At 44.9% G+C, this 24,604-nt stretch overlaps 4 protein-coding genes across 4 annotated transcripts; 3 read left to right on the top strand and 1 right to left on the bottom strand.

Moving 5' to 3' along the window:
- The first annotated feature begins 4,173 nt into the window (after nucleotides 1-4,173).
- On the top strand, nucleotides 4,174-6,226 carry LOC100846394 (protein IQ-DOMAIN 14). Its single transcript, XM_014898328.2, has 3 exons — nucleotides 4,174-4,620; nucleotides 4,761-4,961; nucleotides 5,045-6,226. Exons 1-3 carry the CDS (start codon nucleotides 4,174-4,176, stop codon nucleotides 5,813-5,815), a joined length of 1,419 nt encoding a protein of 472 aa, XP_014753814.1. The 3' UTR covers nucleotides 5,816-6,226.
- A 6,490-nt stretch (nucleotides 6,227-12,716) lies between these two features.
- Nucleotides 12,717-17,276, bottom strand: LOC100831846 (derlin-1). The gene is made up of 7 exons (XM_003568733.4): nucleotides 17,107-17,276; nucleotides 14,669-14,804; nucleotides 14,040-14,113; nucleotides 13,827-13,920; nucleotides 13,600-13,728; nucleotides 13,326-13,486; nucleotides 12,717-13,187 (listed from the first exon to the last, which is right to left on the bottom strand). The coding sequence occupies exons 1-7, from the start codon at nucleotides 17,121-17,123 to the stop codon at nucleotides 13,076-13,078; spliced, it is 723 nt and encodes a 240-aa protein (XP_003568781.1). The 5' UTR covers nucleotides 17,124-17,276; the 3' UTR covers nucleotides 12,717-13,075.
- A 4,731-nt stretch (nucleotides 17,277-22,007) lies between these two features.
- On the top strand, nucleotides 22,008-22,698 carry LOC100846089. Its single transcript, XM_003566413.4, has one exon. The coding sequence runs from the start codon at nucleotides 22,108-22,110 to the stop codon at nucleotides 22,351-22,353; it is 246 nt and encodes an 81-aa protein (XP_003566461.1). The 5' UTR covers nucleotides 22,008-22,107; the 3' UTR covers nucleotides 22,354-22,698.
- A 154-nt stretch (nucleotides 22,699-22,852) lies between these two features.
- Nucleotides 22,853-24,016, top strand: LOC100831544. Its single transcript, XM_003568732.4, has 2 exons — nucleotides 22,853-23,422; nucleotides 23,510-24,016. The coding sequence occupies exons 1-2, from the start codon at nucleotides 23,330-23,332 to the stop codon at nucleotides 23,843-23,845; spliced, it is 429 nt and encodes a 142-aa protein (XP_003568780.1). The 5' UTR covers nucleotides 22,853-23,329; the 3' UTR covers nucleotides 23,846-24,016.
- The last annotated feature ends 588 nt before the right edge of the window (nucleotides 24,017-24,604 follow it).

Here is a 24,604-nt window from a genome sequence, read left to right as displayed (position 1 = left end):
AAGCCGTCGCGTCACCCACCCCCCACCTAAAATAATCGACCGTCGATCACCCACAGCGCCATGCCAGCCGGGCGAGCTGATGAATAAACAAGTGCTCCACGCTCCGCCTTGTCGCCCTGGCGACAAACCAGATTAGCAAGTGAGTCGTTACAGTACGTAGATTAGCACCGGGAAAACCCCTGATGTGACAGTACAGAAAACCACGTTGCCACTGGCCGGCCGGGATCGATCTTCACGTGCTCTTCTCTTCCCCCCTGGATCGCATCACGTCGCGTCTAGACCTGTTTGAATGGTTCAAATGTTTTCCCAAACGACGTGGGATGCCTCAGTACAAGTTTACAAGATCTGTAGTGCACTAGTGCGTACATTTCGATCGAATAGCTAGCCTAAGCCAAGCGGTGCAGGCTTTGTTTCCTTACGTATTCGAAGGTTTCGAAAAACCGAGAGATTTGTATCGGGATTGGATTTACCCGTAGTACTACGTACATAGACGTAGGAGATTTACCAGCTCGTGCATTTTGAAAACGCTGTCCTGGTCCCACATGAAACATTTGCGGGATCGCGCGCAACGGAACGTACCAACGACTACCCGCAGTAGAGCAGAGAGCAGATATGTCCCACACCTGTACGTTCGTCTACCCCTTTTCCGCCGGGAATCGCGGGTATTTCCCGTCCGATTGGGACGGCCCCCTCTGCCCGGCCGTAAAGCGAAAAACCGCCCGAGATCATCCGTACATACGCCGCGCACTACTGGCTATACAGCTAGCTAGCTATGTTGGCCGTCACGCCAAGATGTCCGAAACGCCCCCTCGATCCGGTTTGACTGCCGCATGCAGAAGAAATCTAAAGGCACGTGTAAAAGAAGAAGCCATGGAAAAAGGAATCCAAAGGCGCAGGAGATCAGATCGAGCAAACGCAAATCTACGGGGAGTGCTCTATTTGTGTTACCGTCATGATTTGCCTTTGCGGCCATTGCTTTCCTGTCTCGCCAGAAGGGATCAGTGAGATGCATGTGTTCTTGACTGGCTCCTGACTTGCCCCCAGGTGGAGGGAATTGATTCCGTGGGTTCAAATCTGCATGATTAACTGCTGCCCTGCTTGCTTGCTTACTCTCTCTTTATTACTCCGTGCTAGACACTGCAGTAACATTTCAAAATACTACTGCTAGTACTAGTAGCAGTACTAAGCGATCAATTGCCCTTGGCCACTTGCGGATGATGATTAGTTCACCATAACGTCTGCAGCAAGTTCTGTCGCCCGCTCCAGACGGTAGAACAGATCGAAAGGGAAAAATAAGACGCCACTCCCTTCATTAGTTCACCTAAAGCGATCCGTCCCAATACCCCCCACGATGTAGTAGTGTGTCCACCAACGTTAAACAAAATAAGAATAATCTTATTTCATAACGTAAGGCATATAAATTTTGTTTACCATCTCATTTAAAAAAAATATTTATAATATAAATGTCAAAAGTACTCCCTCTGACCCATATTGCTGGGTCGGATGGAGTATTAAATTCCAATAAAAATGCATCATATGACCATGTTTTGAGTCGCATAGGACCACTATATGATGCAAAAGCACGAGGTTGACCCAACAAAACCACTGCCTGGTTGCTGGACTGGTCCCAAATCAAGAATACACGCAAAATAAATCTCAGTTAGCCGTATCATACATACATGCTAAATTATGTCGGCTAATCGTCATAGTAAAGACACCGTAAAAATCTAAAATCTGTCATAATTGTGATCACCAGGATTTGAATCTTGGTGGGTAGAGTCCTGCATCCACAATTCCACCACCACATAATTGTGGTCACCCAACTAACTGTAGTTTAATCCAGGTAGACACGGTTTTTTATAGTGTTGAGTCTAACAGACAAACACTTAAAAGAAGTTTTTTTAAGGGTGTGGTTATTTCCAAGTCGCCTGATTTAGAGCCGTCGGATTATGATCTGAGGCTCATCCGCATTATCTCATCTCCAACTTGGTATCGTTGATTAAAATCCGATGGCTAAACATGTCGACTGATTTCTAACTAAAAAACAGGCAATTTCTCAATGTCAAAAGGCATCAGGAGCGTCCTAATGTCCCTACTACGTGGCTAGCCACATTTAGGGACCGTATATATATAGCGGAAGAAGATGACAATGTTCTTAATTGCAGTCCTTTTTTAACGGCAGAGATTGAGGCCGGATCCATGTTTCTCTCTTGGTTTGCAATAAATACATAGGATGGATACTACCGCGTACGTCGACAATCAATGTACCGGACTGCATGTCACTAGTGCTAGTAGTAGTACTCGATCGATCATCCCATGCATGCAAGTACCTCAAATTTTCCCTCCCAAAACTAAGCAAGGTTTGAATTCAAAACCTGCTGATCGGGCTAGCTAGGATCGACCAGAGTACCCTAGCTTCAATTCCAACTTCCAAGGAGAGGAAAACAAAGCACTAGCTAGCTCGATCGATCTCCCCGGCCGGAAAACACAATTAACTCCGTGCTTTCATTGTACTATGTCCTTATGTCCATCTCCACCAGCAGATCATCATTCATCAGGGCATGCTACTCGTACGGTCCTACCGGCCATCCATTGTAGCGCGCCTGGTGCAACAAGTCACACATAGAGATCGACATGCACGTGTGCCCTGCTCGTCTGCTACCTGCATGCTAAAACCACCATCGACGCGTCGCAACCAACACCATCATTCGTGCATGCACCACACCTGCAAGCACAAGCACGAATTAATTATGCATGATGACTAATTAGTCTTGCATGCATGTCTCAACAAACTAGTAAAAATCATGCTTGTAAGCCTTGCACGCATGCACGTACGGTTGCTTCCAAGTACATGTGCATGCCCTTTCTTTTTCTCCCGTCGTCCGGTTGAAGCAACTTTTGGGGTCAGCTTTTGCAACTGCAGCCTCTTGTGAGGCTAGGACGCTAGTAGAAGGAGAGAATCCGTAGGAGATAAAAAGAAACACGACACGAGCACGGAGCACCTGCATGCGTGTGCGTTGTGTGGGCCGGTGTTGTTGTGATCTTGTCCTTTGGTACGTACGTGACGTCTCCACGAGATCTCAAAGGATATCGATCGATTATCTTCGTAACTTGCCTCTTGCCGATCGAGTGCCAACCCGTGCTAGCTGCCGCGGCCGGTATATACGCACGTATATGCGACTATGCGTATGCATGCCTGTGAAACGGAGAGAATAGTGACTGGGAGTCAAGGTCCTGTTCACGAGAGTGGCATGCAGCTCGATCGATCGGAAGGAAGCGGGCCTGGGTAGCACGACGCCATCTCATCTCTTATCTCCACAGATATCTCTCCTCGCCTAGCTAGCTTGCATATATGATATATTCATCTCGCTCGCATGCACGATACTGAAATTTGTAGGGTTGCTTTGCTAGCTTTTGAGCTTTTATCTCTTCTTGTGGTAGTAGTACTGGACGTGCTGTTTGGACGCTTGCATGCGTGCATTGTCTTGTTCGACGGCCGCATCTCCAGCCTCCTGTGTGCGCGCATGTGTTGGGTGTGGGCTTTTCTCGCCAACTTGGCTGGGAAGCACTGTAGTGGACACAGGAGGGGCCGCCGGGCCGGGGTGAAAAAAGCCGGAAAATAAATAGATGTTCCAAATATTCACTTATTGCCTGATTGTTAATCTGATAATCTCTCTAAAAAATGTATTAATTTTTAACTTAAAGAGTACTCTTCCATTTTCGTCGAGTTGGAATTTTTAACTTAAAGAGTACTCTGCCAAAGGAAAGATACGTACGGTTCGTTCTCGGATTGGTTGCCTTCAAATCCCTTGCTTCCTTCCCCTTTAGTAGTTTTCTTCGCCTCCTTTCTCGTTTTGAGTCTTTTTGGGCCTACGCTGTCCCTCTTTTTGAACCTTGGGTCACGCAAAATCTCGTGCATGACTAGTGCAGCGCCTTCCTTGGTCGTTAATCCATTTCTTATTAATACTCCGGCGCAGAGAGAGAGAGAGAAAGAAGAGAGCTCCTTTTTATTTCTCCAACCCGACGCTGCTGGCCACCCACGCGCCCTCCTCCAGTTTACAGTTTCCCTCTCTTATTCAAACCTCCGGCTTCTTTTACTACTCGCTCACTCACACTTCCCGGTACCGCTCTGTTGGTTCCGTAGCAATCCGAGCGAGCGCCGCCTCTCCGGCCATGGGCAGGGCGGCGAGGTGGCTGCGTGGCTTCCTGGGCGGCGGCAACAAGAAGGAGCAGAGCAAGGACCCGAATAAGCCGATAGCCGCCCCCGTCAGCAATAACGCCAAGCGGTGGAGCTTCGGCAAGTCGTCGCGGGACTCGGCGGAGGCCGCGGCGGCTGCGGCCGCGACGGCTCAGCAAGGGGGGAACGCGGCGATCGCCCGGGCGGCGGAGGCGGCGTGGCTGAGGTCGGTGTACGACGAGACGGAGCGCGAGCAGAGCAAGCACGCCATCGCCGTGGCCGCGGCCACCGCGGCGGCCGCCGACGCGGCCGTGGCCGCCGCCCATGCCGCCGTCGCCGTCGTGCGCCTCACCAGCAAGCAGGGCCGCGCCACCGCGCCTGTCGAGCACCGTGGCCCCGCCGCCGCGGCCGTCCGGATCCAGACGGCGTTCCGAGGCTTCCTGGTAAGTAGCAACATTAATTAACGGATTCGATGCAGCAAATCGAACAGTGTTCTTCCTTGCTTTGCTCTGTTTCCTTGAGTTCTTCTCCACTGTTGTTGTTGCTTTAATCAACCGAATACTCTCGTGTTTGTTGTTCGCAGGCGAAGAAGGCGTTGCGAGCGCTCAAGGCTCTGGTGAAGCTGCAGGCGCTGGTGCGAGGCTACCTGGTGCGCAAGCAGGCGGCAGCCACGCTGCAGAGCATGCAAGCACTCGTCCGCGCGCAAGCCGCCATGCGCGCCCACCGCGCCGGCGCGGCCCTCCCGCAGCTCAACCACTCCTCTTACCGTCCCCGCCGCTCCCTGGTACATACACTCCATCAATTCAACAAGACTTCTTTCAATTCGTCTCTGTTTCTCGTCCCATATACGTGCGTACGTAAATGCAGCAAGAGCGGTACGCGGACGACACGCGGAGCGAGCACGGCGTGGCGGCGTACAGCCGGAGGAGCATCGAGTCGGCGTCGTCGTACGGGTTCGACCGGAGCCCCAAGATCGTGGAGATGGACACCGGAGCCGGATGCCGCCCCAAGTCCCGGTCCTCCTCCCGCCGGGCCAGCTCCCCGCTGCAGCTCGACCCCTGCGACGAGTACTGGTGCGCCAACAACAGCAGCAACAACCCCATGTCCTCGCCGCTCCTGCCGCCGGCGCGCATCGCCGTGGCCGCCCCGACGCCGCGGCACGGCCACTTCCCGGAGTACGACTGGTGCGCCATGGAGAAGGCCCGCCCGGCCACGGCGCAGAGCACGCCGCGGTACATGAGCATCAACTTCAACGCCAACAACAACGCGCCGGCCACGCCGACCAAGAGCGTCTGCGGCGCCGGGGGTTACTTGTATTCGTCGCTCAACTGCCCGGGCTACATGTCGAGCACGCAGTCGTTCGAGGCCAAGACGCGGTCGCACAGCGCGCCCAAGCAGCGGCCGGAGCCGCCCCCCGCCAACGGCCGGAGGCAGCGGGTGCCGCTGAGCGAGGTGGTCGTGGTGGAGTCCTCCCGGGCCAGCCTCAGCGGCGCCGTCGGCATGCAGCGGTCCTGCAACCGGGCGTCCACGACGCAGCAGGAGGCCTTCAACTTCAAGACGGCCGTCGTCGGCCGCCTCGACCACCACCGCTCGTCCGTCGAGAACGACCGGCAAGCGTTCCTGCAGAGGAGGTGGTGATCCGGAGTTTCTGAATCCATCTCCTCTGCTTCAGCTTCTGCTCGACACGGCTGATCAAATGGCAGCACGTGAGACGACTGAGAGCTCTGCGCAGTAATTAGCAATAAGAATGCATGCGTCTTGATGCGTTCTTGGGAGTTCTCGCGCGTCCTTGCATTTTTTCTTCTTCTTTGTTCTTGCTTTGATTTGTGATCAATCATGTCATTTTTGTTCCTCCAGATTTATTTTTTTCCTTCATGTGTTTCTGGGTGGCAAACGAGTGTGCTGGGAAATTTTGATTCCTAGTACACTTGGATGTAAATACTTGCTGTATCCATGCTCTTCCGTACGTACCGGCTCCTCATGTTGCTTGCTTGTGCTCTGCGTTACAAGTGAGTTTCTTGTTGGTTGAGAATTTCAGAACATTATTGATGTTTGCACACCTTCAGCGAAAATCACCAAGTCCGTGAGTATCATGCCCCGAAGGATTCACGGCTTTGGAGTGCATCCATTTGCAGGCATTGTGGTGTCAGCCATGGCAGCCGAAGGATTCACGGCTCTTGTGGTGTCAGCAATGGCAGAACCGTAGGAAGGAGGAGATGTGACGGATGTTTCGAACGCCGGAATTTTTCCGTTTTTGGTTTAAGGACATACTGCTGCTTGGCTTCCCGATTGACGTTTACCCGTCATTTTCTTTCTTCAGATATATATTGTTCCTTGCTTGTCTTTGAATAGTACACATTGCTAAAATCCAAAGGAGTTACACATCCTTTGGATATTTTATTTGGGCGGCCAAATGATTTTCACCGCCACCAATCCTTCGTCCTCCTCTGATCCGATTCTCCTGTAGTATCAGCGCTACCACCACCTTGTTCCATGGCTTTCTGCTTCACATTTCTCCTCCTACTCATCACTCATGGCCTCATGGCCGGCAAGGCATTCACCTACCTGTTAATTATGCATCCTCCACTACAACAACACATCTCACGCCAGACATCTGCTCTGTCTTCTCGATCCGTGTCATACACGCTTTTGCTCCGACAATAATGGTTGTCCGAATCGAGTATCCTGGCACCAAATGTCATTCATATCCAGGATTAAAAAGACTAGAAACGGTTGTCACTCCTGGAAAATTACCTGTCGAGCGATCCCACTATCGACTTAATCTCCAATAGATGAGCCATTACATGTCCAGCCGATGCACAACCCGTTTACTCAACTACTAGCACTATCACTAGTGCTCCATACTGTATTTTGGAACATAGCCATGATTCATTAAAAAAAGAAGGGCAGTGCAAAACAAAACAACAAAACATTATTTGAGATTTGAAACAAGGGCCTATATAGCTGGTGAGATCTGGTTGATGTGGGTCGTCACCTCACATCGCCCAAGACCAGGAGACGGACGGATGGATAGACTCATGATTCGAGATTCGGGTAAGAGAGGGGAATGTGGGCGCATGTGGGCTTGCCGGGCCGACCGACCGGACCACGTACCGTTGCCAGCCGGAGGGAGAGAGCCAGCCCGTGACTGCGGCTCGTGAGGCGCTCGCGGGCCAGTAGGGCCCATCCGCCCATCGGGCCCCCTCTGCTGCTGTTTTCTCATGTCGAGTAAAAAGAAAAGAAAGCTCGGCCGTTTTTGTTGCTTTGTAGAGTTTGTACTTGCGCTTGTTCCTTTGCACTTAAATTACTGCCCATGATGTCACGTTTCGTCAAGGCCGGCGTGCCCTCCGTGCCTGGCTGATATTTTTATTTATTTTTCACTGTGCGCGGCAGGGTCCATGAACTACTAGCTCACGTCCAACGCTCGATAAATGCATGCATGAGCTTGACTCCAAGGAAAATGAACGCAGGGAAAAGTTGTCATGGTGTGCATTCCTTTTTTTGCCAGATTTGAATGCGATCCCAGGCCGTAATTACACACATACTTTGCTTTGCCTTTGCATGTGAGGCCTGGGTCAGGAGACTTGGCTTGGCCTGGCCAGTCGTGGCTAAGCTGCATGCATGCTGCTCCTGCTGCTGCTCACTGAGCCACACAGACAGTGAACTGAAACCCACCACCAATCTACATCTTTCTATCCATCTATGCGTTCGTTCGTTGGTTCGTTTGTTTGATCTGTTTGTAGGAGGTGTAGCTTTCTTTCTCCCCTTCTTTCTTTTCAGCAATGATTAGGTTCTGATTTGATAGATGAGCTTAGGTAGTGCTAGCTGACGCCTGCTGCCCTGCTGGCCGTGAATGTACGTACTAGCAGCAGCACTCGTCGCTCTCCTCCGTCTTCCGGATATTCTTGTCCTAGCTCTCCCCTATCAGAGCTGCATATGCTTGCGCCCGTGAGTTGAGTTCAGAACCCCGTTCGGCTTCTGGAAAACTTGCCTCAGCCGTGCTCACAATTACAAGTGTTCTTATCGTACCATCAATTTTCCTTTTTCTTTTCCTTGGTGGGGGTGGTTCGGCGCAGGTCTCGAGCCCAACCACGACCTGACGACCACCAGAACACGAGCCGAGCTACCCAGGCAGAGCGCTACATGCATGCAGGAGAGGAAAAAGCATATCCGACTGGTACAATCTTAGGTACTCCTACTAGTATATGCATGCATGGGGAACCGGGTCACCAAAGGGCGAATTTTGCCCAACTCGAAGCGCGACCGGCCGGAACAGACTCGTTTTGCTTGAATACGGACATGGTCCTGCTTGACCGGATCATCACCGTAGGATGTACTTCCCCCTGTCTTCTTCGAAGGAGAGAGTTTTTGGCAATTAACAAGTTCTGCAAAAATGTAATCAATTCACAATGACATTTTAAATTATAGTAAAACTATTGTATTACCAAAATACATACGACTTTCACTCATTAATCGAAACGTTATTTCTATAAAAAAATGGTCTAAGTTAAAAGTTTAATTGAAATTGTATCCAAAAATCGCATGCTGACGTTCTCATTTACCTGAGGGGATAAAAGAGAGATTATAATGTAGATTTGATGTTCCTTTTACACAAAATAGTCTCCATTGGGTCATTTTATACTCTCTTCGTTCCACAAAACATCTCATATAGATTTGTGCAATTGGACCAAGACAGCTCTCGTTTCTAGTGCCCGACCACTCACATTGGATTAATACTAAATGAATATGAACTCTTATTGGCTAGATGTGGAAGTCAAGAGAAAAAAAGAGTTGTTTGTGGAACAAAACAAAAAATCTACGCGAGTTGTTTTGTGGAACGGATCGGAGCACGTAGAATGGGCTAGATTTGATACTCAAACACACTAGTACCAAGAAAAAGTGTTGACATAAAAGTAAAAGGTGTTAGTACCCAAACAAAAATGGCACAATGCATTCAAAATAATTAATGTTAGAGAATTAATACATGCACGGAGAGACACACACATGAAACATGCTTTATAATTTTAAATTTGTACATTTTAACAAGAAGCATTACAAAACCAGAATTTTGAGGAAGTTCTTTTGTGCCTTTTTTGGCCTACGTTTTATTTTCCTTCTCTTGACTTTTTTCTTTTTTTTTCCACACTTTTCCTTTTATCAACTTCTAATTGTGGTTTTAATTTTTTCTTTACCAACTTTTAAAATAAATTTTAGTTTTTTACTTTTGATTTTACGTCATCCATATAGGAGTAATAGGAGAGACAGCCCGGAGTCCATGGAGCTCTTTTCATATGAATGAAAGATATAGTCCTACTTAACTTCATACTGTCCCTTATATACCTTTGTATATTACGCATCAAGAGTAGAAAAGTTAATTCCTTATTTTGACAACAGTGACATATCAACAGCTAATATGACAAACTTGATACTTAGACATCCTTCCTGGCTAGGCCGATGACAGAACATAAAACACACCAAATTTATGTAAGCGCAGCCAAAAAAAACTTTACTTTATTGGCCATCGATTGATCAACAAGAGTTAAAAGAAAATACGCCATGAGGGGTTCTTTGGATCATAGGATTTTTTCGAGGGGAAATAGAGGATTCTAATCCTAACGGGGAATTTTTTTTTCCTATACAAACCCTTTTGGAAGGATTGCACGCAGGATTTTCATAGGATATGATTTATGTTCGTCTAAATTTTGAAGGAATCCAAATATGAGGTTAGACCTCATGAAAAGTTTCCTTTTGGAAGTCTCAATGCATCTTCCTCCCTATCTCTCTCATCTCTTAGTCCAATTAAGTATCATCTAGTATCAACGTTCCTTTATTTTTCATGCGCACCATCCAAACACCTCTTTCAAGCAATTCTTGAGTTTTCTATTCCTGTAGTATTCAACATATCATGACATTGTAATCCTATGTTTTTTCTATTCCTCTGGTTTTTCCCATAATTCAAATAAGCCCTAAGAAGAAGTTGTAAATATACGGCATATACAATATAATTACAAATTGAATAAAAATAATTTGGAGTTGTAAATGTTAGTAGATTTTTTCTATAAACTTGGTCAAACAATAAGATGTTTCACTTATGACAAAGGACATCTTATGACGCATAATGTAATTTCCATGACGCGTAAAGGATGGACATATTATTGATTAGGTTCATGGTTAAAATTGGATCTCGGAATGTATGAACACCTTGTATATTCAGAACGAGGGAGTATATCCAGTCATGTGCACATTCCCAATGCCGCTATGTATTGTACTTCTAGGAGCAAGATCGGGGGTAAAGCATTGTGCCATTGCCATTGATTTCCGCGGAGAAAGACAGGATCACCTTATCCACTGCGTGCCTGTCCTGCAGTACACACGCAGCAATCTCATCTCCCGGAGCCTCGTCCCAGACTGATTCTTCCGATGCTCAAGTGCAAATCTTATCACAAACACTAGCACGAGGCAGTACAGATGCATTCATCATTATTCATGTGCATGCAGAGGCGATCGAGCTGCATCCTTCAAACTTCAAAAGATGAGCAGAAGAACCCTTTCAAGCTGCACAGGGACTGACAGCTACGGACCCGTAGTTGTTCGTAGTGTCCTCCAAAGCGTTTCTTTCTTTTTAATAGTGAAACAACAGGGGTGATTTCATTGATCAGCTTCGGGAGCAGAAACATCAGCATCATGGATCATATATACTCTTGTTGAACAGAGTAGGTCAGATGAGGTATCTGCAAGCAAACCAAGAGCAATGCTCCAAACTAGGAGACACTTGAACGGACAACCCCATTCATCATTCATTCATTCATTCTCACCACACCTCTACAGTTCCCCCAGTAATTGAAGTGCAATCATGGATAGCAGCGTACTCTTTTTTTTTCTCCTCTAAAACTAACCTGGCCAGAGTTTCAAAATTCAAATCCTAGTTTCTCCTTGACAAAAGAAAGAAAGAAAGAAGAACTCTTCAAGCAAGCATTTGCAAATACCATTTGTCCTAGATATGACTGTTTACAGCATTTATAGCTGGTAATTAGCCCATGCTACAATTCAAGTGAATTGTCGAGGGCAAAGCATTTCATTCGCCTGCGCCTCTCTGATAAGCTGTTATTTGGCCGACCACAAAATAGTGCTTTGAATTATGAGAGCCGCGGAGATTCTCAATCTGCAATGACGACGCCCCCCTCCTCAGAAGGATACTATTCGAGATCGATTCTCTACAGCATTGTTGGACTTAATAAGCATTGCTATCAAGGACATGTGCGGAGTCGATTGGTGCCAACGTGAAATTAATAAGCATTGCCATTTTCACCTAAATTGCCATTTTTATATGAGAATGCAAGTAACTGCTTCATATATCCGTTCATAAATTCTTGTCGTGATTTTAATTCAATTTTGTACTAAAATCACGACAAGAATTTATGAACGGATGAAGTAACTACTAAACTTATGATGCTGCAGAAATATTTGTTCATGATAAATCTGATGATACTAATTTTATTAACCAACTTATTACTCTCTAATCTAGATCATAGACAAGTAGCCCAACCACTGAAGCCCCTGGAATAAAAACAAACAAACAAACTAGTAGTAGATGATGATACCCACACAGTCAAAGACCCCTATGACCTGCAACTCCTGGTGACAATGGCTCGACTGATGAATAGATGCGAATTAAATGCTAGGCAAACTGCCCAGTGGGATTCCTGCTGCTGTACAGGGCAAAATCAAAGCAATACAGTACAGAAACTTCACAATGTGCAAAGGAATATTTCTCCAGCTTGTGAGAAGAGAAGAAAAGAAGAATCATTTGCATGTGGCCCAGAAAATGCATGTCAGCTGTGGCTCTGAAATCTGAATTTCCCAGTTCTCTCCCTTGCATTCCTCGCAACAAGAGAGTTCAGCCCAGAATGCATATGCTCGGTACATCTCAACGCACGCAATTCCATGACAATTTTCCGAATAAATAAAATGCTGGTACCAAGAAGCAGTGGTTGCTCAGCTTGCGATCAGAATTCAGGTTTGCACGTCCAATGGTCGAGGCCTGCAGGTTCATGTGACTTGTCCTGATAACACACAACACATACAAAGTTGATGAAATGAAGACGCCGAAAGGGTACATACAGTGCTGGGAGCAGCAGTAATTGATTGCCAAAAAATTAAGAGAGAGAAAAATCTTCATGACGAATCCTGCACTGTTGACTTAAATGTTGCTTCAGCAGTCCAGTGCCGTGCATGTAAAACGTTGGTTTTTGCAGAGCATAGGATTTTACTCTTTTAATCACTTCCTGAGCCTCGTGAGGTTTTGGTGATATAGGGTCTGCAGTTTACTTTTCCACAAAATGCAGCTATTTTATTTTGTTTGAAAAATCCTCTCTCCTATGGTAAAACACTTATATAAAATATTAAAAATGGAGATACGAAGTACGGAGTAGCATCTATGCAAGGAACCTATGTAAAAATCTACTCTGGTGCAAACCCCTGGGAACTCTACCATCACTAGCTTATCAAGCCTTTTAAGCTTTGCAGGTTGGAACACTAATGATGGGAGTAGTGCTATGTAAACGTCACCAGTTAACGGCCCATATACAAAATTAGTACAGTATGACACATGCCAGCCCAAGGCATTACTTCATGAGTGTAAGCAAGCAAGAGTGCAAGCAGGCATCTTTTCATCGGGAGAAAATGGCAAGGGCAAAGACAGGCAGCTGTCAGTCCTTGGTACAATGCATGAGTGTACATCGGCAGAGATTCGATGAGAGCATTTACATAACATTCTTCGGTGAGGTAGTAAATCCAACTCCAGATTCCTAGATTGAGTCAGGGTTAACTTGTTCATGTTTCTTCTACATCGCCCTGTGTCGCAGCATAGGGCATTTGTCCATCTCCTCTAAGCCAAGTCTATTGACTGAGCCTGTAGCTTCTTCCTCTGAAGGCACTAGGGCCGGTGTTGGTGGGTCGGACTGGAGAGTTTGCCTGCACTCCAAACCTGAATCGAGCAACAATCCTGTGTCTGTGCAAGCAACCGGGTTAAGGAACCAAGAGGCATGCATCATTGAGAACGAAGTAACAAGGACACATGTATTGTCGTAAACAAGTAGGTAGTTAGCTGGTTGAGAGAAAATGTTTTTGCCATTAACCATAAGGATACACCCATACGGGAGTCTTGAGGTAGTTCTTTCCACTGGCCAGTGGATGCAACACTGCAAAGAAGTAGTACAGATGCCCAACCATAATACCCAGAAGACCAGGTAGTATTTTGGAGCCAAATACCACATCCAATGCAAGCATAGCCCATGGTAGATAGAAGGACTGCAAAATACCAAATGCATGAACGACTTGCATACAACCTAGAGCAGTTCTGTAGGATTATCAATTAAGAAAAGTAGACATGCACTGTTAAAAAAGAGAGAAGGGAAACATACCCTCAACTGTACGAGGCCATACATGCTTATCTGAGAATTTGGATACTCTCTGCTCCAGACATAGAGAAGCATGCTAACCATAGGAACACCCAAGAAAGCAGTCTGCAGATAGGGAATAGCAGACAATACCTGGACCAACAAAGATAGATAATTAGATATAGATACAAGCATAAAAGTTCAACCTCTTGTGTTTTGATTAATATGTTCGCAATAAAATAAGCACTGACCAATAGCGAGATTGCACCGAATATCATCATCCACAGGAAATCAGCTGTCCGCTTCTCAAATGAACCCTTCTCCAACTGCACTCCGTATCTTGCTCTACATGCCAATGTACATAAACCAATTTCAACCAACAGCTGCCACTTTACCTTTTACAATATTCTAGACAAAACCATGTCCACATAGATTAGATGTAGATGGTATCCAACAAGACTTACATCATCAGAAGGCGAATACCAAAGTTGATGGAGAACTTGCCAAGGAAAAAGAAGCTTGTAAATAGCCTCCATATCTGCAAGGTCCAATAAAATTTCATTAAATTACAAATACATGGGGCTGGAGTACAGTAAGATTATTTCAGTAAAAAAAAAGTACAGTAAGATTATTGTACAATCTCCGCTCATCACCACAGCATACTAGCAGACGATAGAGTATAGTGCTGATTACTCCATAAAAAACAAAAAGTCTGACTGATCCACGAGGCTCCAGGCAGGATGCATAATACACTTATACTCCCTCCGTCCCATATTAAGTGACTAAAATTTGTCCAAATATGGATGTATCTATGCCTAAAAGACATCTAGATACATGTAATAGAAAGTCACTTAATATGGGACGGAGGGAGTAACAAATAAAGTATGTTTAAAATTGGATGGATTAAGAAATGAAAATAACTAACGTTTCAGAGGGCAGGGGGATTGAAAGTCCAGCATATCCCCTCCCTCCTTATAAACACTTCAAACTTTTAGCAAACAACCAGATAAACAGTATTTCTTAACATTGGTATGTAAGCAAAAAACAGAAATCTTATACATTTGGCACAACCAAAACATAAAAAGATGCTAACCTGAAAGCGCTTGAACACAAAGGGATAATCTAAGAAAATAAGGGTTGGGTCCAGTATCTGGAGCTGAACCAGCACTGTGGTGAAGAAACACAATGTCCCATATGCCTTGCTTATTGGTGGCAGTGAATTGTAGTACCTGAAATAGGAAACTAAGTTCTCAAATATTCAAAATGCATAAGCCAAGGCTTTTATATGCTCATGGTTTTAGCATTGAAGATGTCATGGATGAGCAGAAACAAGTGCAAGGCCAAATCAAATGAATACTTCAACCAGTTCGATCAATACCATGATTCAGAATTTCTGATTAGGACGTAAAACAAGCGCAAAGCGAAACCACTTAATTTATAAGTTTAAAGTGCCAGGTTCACACCAAGTGAATTAATTTCTCGCAAAAAAAAGTGAATTAGTCTGATGCAAAGATACACTAATTTGCACACCAAAAGTATTTATCACATTGAAACACACTACGCGACTTTGCAAATAGAACTTCACGGGAAATACACACCAAGATTGCAAAATAAATGTTTGCGGTAAACAAGAAGTTTAAAAAAAATTCAATCCAAATACAAAATAATACTCCCTCCGATCCATAATAAGTGTCTCAGACTTAGTAGAACGTTGTACTAAGTTAGTACAAAATCCGAGACACTTATTATGGATCGGAGGGAGTACATAAAAGCGTTTATGGAAGAGACCTAAGGCCCCGTCTGGAATAAAAGAAAAAAGTATGAACTTTGGAGCACTGGGTTCCTACAGGGAAAAAAAAAATCCTATGGTGCCGTTTGGAATAAAATGATAGCTCATTAGGATTCCTTTGAAATGCTTATGAAATGGGCCATTCCATAGGAATTTGGAGGAAAACAAACATGAGGTCTTTTAGAATTGCTATGTTTGTCCCGTGACATCCAAATGGCACTGTAGGATTTTTTTTTTTCTCCTGTGTTTTTGCTCCCTGTAGGAATCCGAAGTGCAACACACCTCAATTCCTGTGGTTTCCATATTCCTGCACTTTTGAGTTCCAGTATTCCAAACGAGGCCTAAACATGGGCAAACTTAACTAATAATTCGTGTCCGTCACAATGTCCATACCCAACCTCAAAAGAAAAGAAAAGAAAAGAAAAGAAGCAAAGCTAGCAGTCATAATAAGGTCTAAAAGACAGACCAAATTAGTTTAACATTTTCGAATCATCCGAAACTGTTGCCGTCTTATAATGATATCTGCATACCTAAAACTCCCAACACGAATATTTTGAACTAGTGTTGGCTTTTAATGGCCAGAGCATGTGTAACTGAAATCATCCGGTGATCAAGCCTGACTATATTGTGGGCATGTTAAAACCACACTTGCAGTACAGCAGTAGGTTCCCATTTCCAACATGTAGATAGAGAAACTATTACCCCAATTCTAACTTGAGTTTTGGACACCAAGATAGTCTACAATACAACCTTAACTGGTATTCTACCTAGTAAATGTTAGCAAGTGATATTAAAGTATTTCTATGACTAAATTACTAATTAAATTTTATGCGGAAATCTAATATTTTCAAGCACATTACTACTCAAAGATTCAAACTGTTGACTGCACAGATTCTGGCATGACAAGTAAAAGAGAGCAGAAGTAATATGTAGGCTACTCACCAGCAGCCGGCAGTTAGACATGGGAAAACAGAGCATGTAATTTTCCATTCTAAGTAGTCTCTTGGTTCTTATCGAGAACCATGTATCCGAAACCAAAATCTACAAACCAAGATAAACTTGTGGCCAACGACACATAACTGCTAACAGCAAGCATCAGAGTAACTAGCTGAGAACAACCTTGTTCACAAGCATTACCAATAGCCATGAAAGCAAGAGCAACAACCTTATAAACCAAAACGTATTCCTTCAAAAGGGTGCCAAACTCCAGAACTAAGCTCGAAGGGGTCTCACAGGAATCAATTTGTAGAACCACCAATTCAGGGCTCAATTTTCCTGAAATAGCAAAAGGGACAATGAACTCTGGCTCCATGTTCAAAGACCAGCTCCCACTGCTGAGTGCTGACCTTAAATGTCACGACTCGTAAGATCGCACTCCAGCGATAACGGATCAGACCAACCAAATAGCACAAAACAAACAGAACAGATTCTCAAGGAAGTTCCAACCCCGAACCCTGGGAGGTCAAACTAACACAACTAAATTCGTCGCGAAAACATTTAACATCACTAAAGCGCAGAACAGCGCATCCCGCCGCGTCAGTAGCCGTCAACGCCCCTTACAAAATTAGCACAGTCGCACCCAATTTGTTCAGGCATACAAACTAATCGTAAATCTGAACAATATTGCTCCAATTACTCCGTTAATCCCCGACGCAGACCGAGCGATCCGAACACGGCGCGTAGGAGTTCGAGATTTGAGCAACAGATGAGAGGAAATCTCCGCAGGATTCGAGAGAACTCACTCTGCGGGGGAAGACATCTCGCCGAGCGCGGCGAACGATTCGGAAACACCAAACCTCGGCCTCTCTCTTGTTCGTGGTGGCTTCCCTTCTCCTTGTCGTCGGTGTGGTGCTCGCAGGGGGAGAACCGGAGAACTCAAGAAGAAGGGGAATGAAGGCGGAGGTCGCTGGGCGAGACTTCCAGAAGGGGCGAAGCAGGTAGGCCGTGTATCCTGCATTGGACGGCTGTGGATGATTGGACACGTCGGCATGGGCGCTACGCCGCAGGCGATTGGCCGGGGACGTGGCTGGGTGCTGAGCTGGTTCGGTGACGTGGGAGTGCTATATGAACCGTTGGATATGAGTAGGTCCGACGGTGGTCGATGATAATGCGGGACAGAGATCCAGCTCCGGCAAGTGAATTCTAATATGACGGACTATGCACCAGACTTCCCTTCTTGGACCCCCTCTTATCTTTACTAGTCCGTATTACTTTTCGAGGAAAAGCCATCGTGGCATATTTTATTAATCAAGAGAAATAAGATTACATCGTTTGTGATTACATCGAAGATAAAATCCGGAAGATCATTATGCCAAACATTAGCCAAGAGGCTAACCAGCCGTACGACTAACTAAAACATGAGGAGCCTTATTAGCTTCCCTAGGACAATGCTCAAACACAATCTCGACAAAATTAAAACAAACTAAAAAACTATTACTTAAGCCCCAGTTACGTCCTGATTAACACACCTCTTCGTACGTCGTCCGCTTGTCACCTCGCGTCCAGAAATTAAGCCCATAGCAAAATAAGTTCGACAAATTAGTTCCATAGCAAAATAAGTTTCACAAATTACTCCCATAGCAAGGTAAACTCCACAAATTAAGAAAACCATGCGTAAACTATATTTGAGAAAATTAAGTCCACATGCAAGATAAGTTCCACAAATTAAGGTAAGTTTCACGGTTTGTCAATTACATTTTCGAAAGAAAAAATTCGATCGGTCAATGGACACGCGTAATCTATATTTGAGACGTGAATTATTGAAATATTTGTGTCTCCGTTGCAACGCACGGGTATTTAGCTAGTTACCATTAATGCTACACCTACGGACGAATCAAACGTTTTACATGCTAACAGTGGAATCAATCCAACGTGGTCGCTGGACGAGTAAAAGAAGGGCATGCCGCTAATTATGCAACGGAAACATGAACTGCCCTCGTTCGGAACTTCGGATCGACCACGTTCCCGAGCTGCCTCCACCGCCGTCGTGAACAGCCGGGCCGCGCATGTCACTCACATTCTTCCTCAATCAGCATCTGGACTGCCCTGTCGTGCCGCCGGCCTAGCTGCTCGCCGTCAATGGCCTCGTCATCCCTGATCTTTTTCTCGCGTCAGGATGTATATATATTTGTATGCTCGTGATAAAACTGTACTAGGAAACGATTATCAAACAAAAAAATTGCACATGCGGTGTTCATTTTGCAAGGAGATGCGAATCTTGGCAACTTGTAGTATCAGAAGCTGAAGGCAAACGGAGCAGCTCAACATCCGTCGAGGAGAAAGTTGCCTAGCAGGATGCAATTTCTAATGTCAGTGTCCGTCGCAGAGGGGGAGGTCGCCATGCTGCTTCCGATTTCCGACGAGGCGAGCTCGCCGCGCGGCAGATAACAAGGGGGTGGTCGCCGCCCAGTTTCCGAAGAGGGGCAGCTCGCCGTGTTACTTCCGCTGAGGGCGGGGTTAGGTCGCCGCGTCGCTGTCAACAAGAAGTAGATGGTCGTGGCGCCGCCGAAGAGATGGAGCTCGCTGCCCTACCGTCCGTCGCCTGGGTGAGAAGAGAGGTGGGGATATTTTGGTTAAAGTTTGCTCGCTGATTTTTTTGTTTTGAAGGACGGGGCAAATTATCCAAGCTGGCTTGCAACGTCCGTCACCATATCAGCGCGTACGGCTTCCGTAGGGTGATTCGTCCGTAGGTATAGCATTACTGACTTATTATTCTTTGCCTCCGCGGTGGACGTGGAGGTAAATTTGTGATGGAGCGCAGCCCGCCGCTTTCTCGATGCCCTACTTGGCGCCGGGCAAGCATGAGGGGCCCGAGGATGAGGAGGACGCCCTAGAGCTTTTCAAGCTGTCTTGCCGTGTTGGTTGATCTCACTCATAATATGTTGGTTGATCCCAAATTAAACTGTAAACTGCAATTACCAACACCATATCCACCTATTGTTATTGTCTGTACAACCAAACTAAAACTGTTTCATCCAACTTAACCAACGAAACAAATAAAATGAATATCTCTATTCATGTCAGTCATGGTTATCTCTGTCCATTGTTACTCGCCCGTGAACAAGTGTAATGCTGGGCACGTGCCCCACACGATTCTCTTAATTTTCAGCTTGGATCCGGCACTCCAGTCCTGTACACGTGCCCTCTCCCCACGTGATTGAACCAATAGATGCACTGCGATCATACGTCTGACTCACGTTGATCTTATCCTAATCCACGTTACCGGATAGTAACCCCAAAACAGGCGTAAAACCGCAGCCCATATGCTGCTGCCACCGGTTTCCAACTCTTTCTGTCTCTTTCCTCCTGTACTCGGATCGAATGGCTATTCTATAATTAAACTTTGTGTATAAACTCGTCTGCGTGTAAGAATATTTCAATAAGTACCATTTTTGGAAACAAAATTGAAGGTCTAGGTGCTCCACAATTCAAGTACATGCATATTCCAGGAGGCAGGTAATTGTTTTCTTGCGCAAAATCAATATGTTATTATTGACTCATTGTGTTCTAAAATGTAGACTGTGACTAATTTTATAACAAAAATATCAACATCTACAACGTCAAACAAAGATCATTAAATACATCGTGCATTATATTATTCTAAAAGGTTGGTTAAACTTTCAAAATTTAGACTACATATGTTGATATTTATTGCTACAAGGTTCATCAAATTTTAGAAATTTTGCCGGCCAGCAAAAAACATAGATCCTGTATGTTGGAACATAGGAAGTACTACAATTTTCTACGTTAAGGCTGCAGGGGCTTATTTTCTATATCTAAGTAGAAGCAAATCACTACTTGATTTCTCTAAACATGCAAGCATGCCATATCATCATATAATTAATTTGTTCACATCTATTTAGGTGAAAACTCATACTTTTGCACATGCATGCATGTTACTTGCATGAAGCTATTCCAACTAAGTGAAGAATGTACAATTTTATTACTCGCTCCGTCCAACAAAAGATGTCTCAAGTTTGTCAAAATTTGGATGTATCTAGACATGACTTAATGTATAGATGCATTTAAATTTAGTCAAAGTTGAGACATCCTTTGTTGGACGGAGAGAGTATATGTTTTCAATTTTGAATACTCTTTATGTTAACTAAAAATTTTCGCAACAACGTGCGAGGCATCATCTAATTTAACTCAACAAAGGAGCATGGCCTTATATGTCAAATTCTTGGATTTGGGTTTGGCCTTGTCTATCCAGAAGGAGGCAGTAATTTTTATGTCGTCGAAGTTGCACCTATCTAATTTTGAAGTCGCACACAAACAGATTAGTAATCGATTTTCAAGTCATATGAGAATATGTAATTTCTAACTCGACCTAGAGTTATACCTATCAAATTTAAAGTTGCACAAAAAGTCATGTTCAATTTTAATTGTAAAATATGCACTGGCACCTTTAAAAAAATCATGCAGTTGCAAACTTGAAATTCTTAAACCTATTCTTTATTCAAGAAAATGAAGAAATATGATCGTCAAGTTTAAAATGAGATTTTTCCAATTGATATGAAAATAGACACCGACAAGCAAGGTTGGAAAATCTTTTGTAGTTCTGAATTGTGGTTCATCTTGTACCGCTCTGCTTCTTTTACTCGTAAATGTAACCTTTTTAAGATAAATGAACTAGGAATAAAATGCTACCCGCCCATCATTTTTGTAATTCCATTCAATTAATTGCACCACTCATTTAGTCTTGTTCCAATCTCGACTAAGTCCCACGTCCCATCACCAGATAGGATGCTAACACTAATACTGTTTGCATAGAAAACATTAGAGTAAAATGATTAACAAGGCTTTGAAAATCAAGACGTACAAATATTTTGAGAAAAATTTCAAATGTATACAACTGAAATGAATGATAGAATATAGGTGTTCATGTTCCATTTAAAAGTAAGAAAAATGTATATTTAGAAAGTGATCCTAGCACACTTGCTTAGGGATTGGATGTAGAAACCCAACACCTGGGTTCAAGTTCTCACGAATGCGAATTTAGGTTTCTAATTGTATTTCTTCTTTAAACAAAGAGAGGAAAATATATTTTTTGTCCATTAACTTGTCAAAAAGCATGCAAATCTCAACTAATTTTGTATATTTTTCATCCCTTAAATGTTGAAACAAGACATAAGCAATCCCTCACCCCATCCAAAGTGCTGCCATAGCATGCTTTGTCCTGAAATTGCCATGTCAATTTGCCAAGTTGGCATGATATTTTTAGCCGTCGAGTCATTTGTTTCCGCCAAAAAAAAGTTTAAAATCTAAATTGAGGCGAAAACATGATATATCAGCGCTAAGACCACTTCATATGTGGTGAAGGGTGATTGTTGTCCCGTTTCAACAATTGGGAAAAAAAAGTACAAAGTATGTTTCAAGTTTGTCAAAATTTAGATGAATCTAGACATGACTTAGTGTATAGATGTATTTAAATTTGGTCAAAATTAAGACATCATTTGTTGGATGGAGGAAGTATAAAAAAAATGTTGACTGACCATTTGCACATTTTTCAATAAGTTGGGATGAAAAATATACTTGTTTTTAGAAAATAGAAGAAGATCTTGTGCATATTACTGGGTCTACGGTTTGTTGGCACGGTTGAACCAGTCAATCCCCATCTGGCCACCTCGAATAAATAGACCCACCATAGTAGCCTGGATAGCCATAGCAGTTTGCAAGTTCCCATCCTCACCTCTCCTTGTTGCTGAAGCTTTCTGCAGGGGAAGGAAAGTGCCGGCGCGGCGATGGACGGCGGGAGGAAGAGCCGGGACCCGTACAAGTTGCCGGAGGACCGCAGGGAGCGCAAGTCTGGATCCGGGTTGAGCGGCGACCCCAAGAAGGGCGGCCGCGGCGGCAAGTTCACCTGGGAGGGCGCCGACGGCTACACCGACGAGGACCTCCACCTCATCGGCAACAAGGGCGCAGGGGCGGCCGTCGCCAACCGCAAGAAGGCCCAGAACAACAAAGGCGGCGACACCTCCGATGAGTAGATGCTGCCCCCTCCATTCCACCACCGCCCCCGTCCGCCGTCATCCAGCCCCGATCGATCTTGTGAGTTCTTATGTCAGTTCTTAAATAATAAGGCTGGGTCGTCGCCCCGTGGGCATGTAGATAAGATCTATCTTGAGTTCCTTGCTGATACTGGAGTCGTCGGTTCAGAACTTCACGGGATGAAGTGATTTATCTGGATCTTGCACTTTGGTTGGTTGAATTTGCTCTTATTTCTCTGAAGAGAGTGGTTCGCCCTTTGCTCTGCAGAGCTAAATTTGGACATCATCATATTTTGATGTTTCTTCCATCGATCTGTCATCGAAAGACACGTACGGTTTGCGATTGCTGTGTTGCATCCTTGCATACATCAGATTTTATTTTGTAGAAGTGCGACACAATGGATTCTCCCAATACCTCGTCTCTGACTGGCTGACGACAAGATGCATCAAACTAGAGTAAATTACGCAAAACCATGCTTCTCTGGCCACTTGTATCACAAAACCACAGTTGTTGTTAATTTGTCCGCTGCGCCATAACCATTGGGATAAATAGTAACAGTTTACCCGAAATACGCGGATTAGTGAATTTGACAGGATTCCTCGCAAGTGGGGCCCACCTGTCGGAAAAAAAACTGGGTCCGGCCCGACCCGACCCGATTCGCTGCGAGTAAACCCCGGCCGCCCGTCTCTCCCAACCCGCAAAATTCCCCACCGAGTTCATGCGCGTCCCCGAGGTTCGCCTGCCTCGTCGATTTGGCCCCGTATCGGGAAGATGCTAAGCTTCGGGGCGCTGGAATAGGTCTAGCGTGCGAGGTCTAGTGTGCGATTCCCCTGAACCCTAGTTCCTCCGCCTGGTCGATTTGGCCCCGATTCGGGAAGAAGCCAACCTTCGGCGCGCTGGAATAGGTGTAGCATGCGATTCCCCCGAACTCTAGTTCCTCCGCCTAATGAGTTGTTTGCTGTTTAATTCGTCGCGATGGGCCGCAGCGGATTCACTGACGATGGTGGAGCTTCAATGATGTCGTGGCTCAATGATGCCGCCTCCTGCACCTCCAGTCAGCAGGAAAGGGTTAGCATCTCAAATTTTCGGTCAAATTTGCTTTGTTTGCTGTTTAATTTGCTGTGCTGGGCTTACTTTTTCCCATTGGGTATGCAGTACACACGTGCATTTGAAGATCCTAAATACCTAGCATATTTGGCTGGTGATTTTGATTTGGGCAATGTGGACGATGTGTGTGATGGTGCTGTGTCGTCTGCTGCGCAATTGGAGATGTATGCAGAGGAGATAGGAAAGCTGAAAGGCCGGTTGTTTGAAGAGAAGGAGCAGAACAAGAAGCTGGATGAGAGTAGGTTGAAGTTGGAGTTTGAATTGGCCACCCAAGATCAAGTGATTGAGGAATTAGAATGGAAAATGGATCAATTGAAATCAGTTGCACTGGGTAGTTCTATCTTAGCTGTAGCATTAGCTGTAGCGATGGTGTTCTTTAATTAGCTGTAGTGCCGTGTTGTCTGAATTGTGCTGAGTGTAGTGATGGTGTTCTTTAATTAGCTGTTGTGCTGTGTTGTCTGAATTGTCTGTATTTGAAAGCAGACTTTCTGCTGAATTCTGTATCTGAATGTGTTATCTGGCAGACTTTCTTCTGAATTTTGTTGAATTTTGCTGTGTTCTGTATGTGAAAGCAGACTTCGTCTGATTTTTGTCTAATTTACTCTAATAGCTGTTCTGTATGACAGTTGACAACATGGCAGTAAAGAACATATAAGCTGAACACTAGGCTGACAACATCCTAGTTCAGAACATATAAGCTGTGTAATTTACTCTAACAACATCCCAGTTAATTTACTCTAACAGCATCCTAGTTCAGAACATATAAGCTGACAAAAGACTACAAGTTTAGTCATGCATCATCTTAAGCTAACTGTTCACAAAAGATTACCGCATCCCAGTTTACACTTCACAAAAGATTACAAGTTCACAACATCATTCATAAGCAGTTCAGTCAGCATTAGCACCCCTGGAACATGTGAAGTACTGCATCATCTTGCTTCCCCCCGCTTCTTCCTCTTTTAGCCTGAGCTCTGAACTCTGCCCCTCTGCATACCTGGGTGGCAATGTCCCAGCTGTGGTTCTCACAGGCCTTGAAGAAGAAGGTGATGTGGGTGGGGGTGGCCCGATCTTTCGATGAGATTGATAACTCTCGATTTGGGTAGGAGGTGACGTTGACGATCCGACTACGGCCTAGGAGGCAGC

The sequence above is a fragment of the Brachypodium distachyon genome, chromosome 2 (assembly GCF_000005505.3).
Source record: "Brachypodium distachyon strain Bd21 chromosome 2, Brachypodium_distachyon_v3.0, whole genome shotgun sequence".
NCBI lineage: Eukaryota > Viridiplantae > Streptophyta > Magnoliopsida > Poales > Poaceae > Brachypodium > Brachypodium distachyon.
This window is presented reverse-complemented; position numbering and strand designations above follow the sequence as displayed.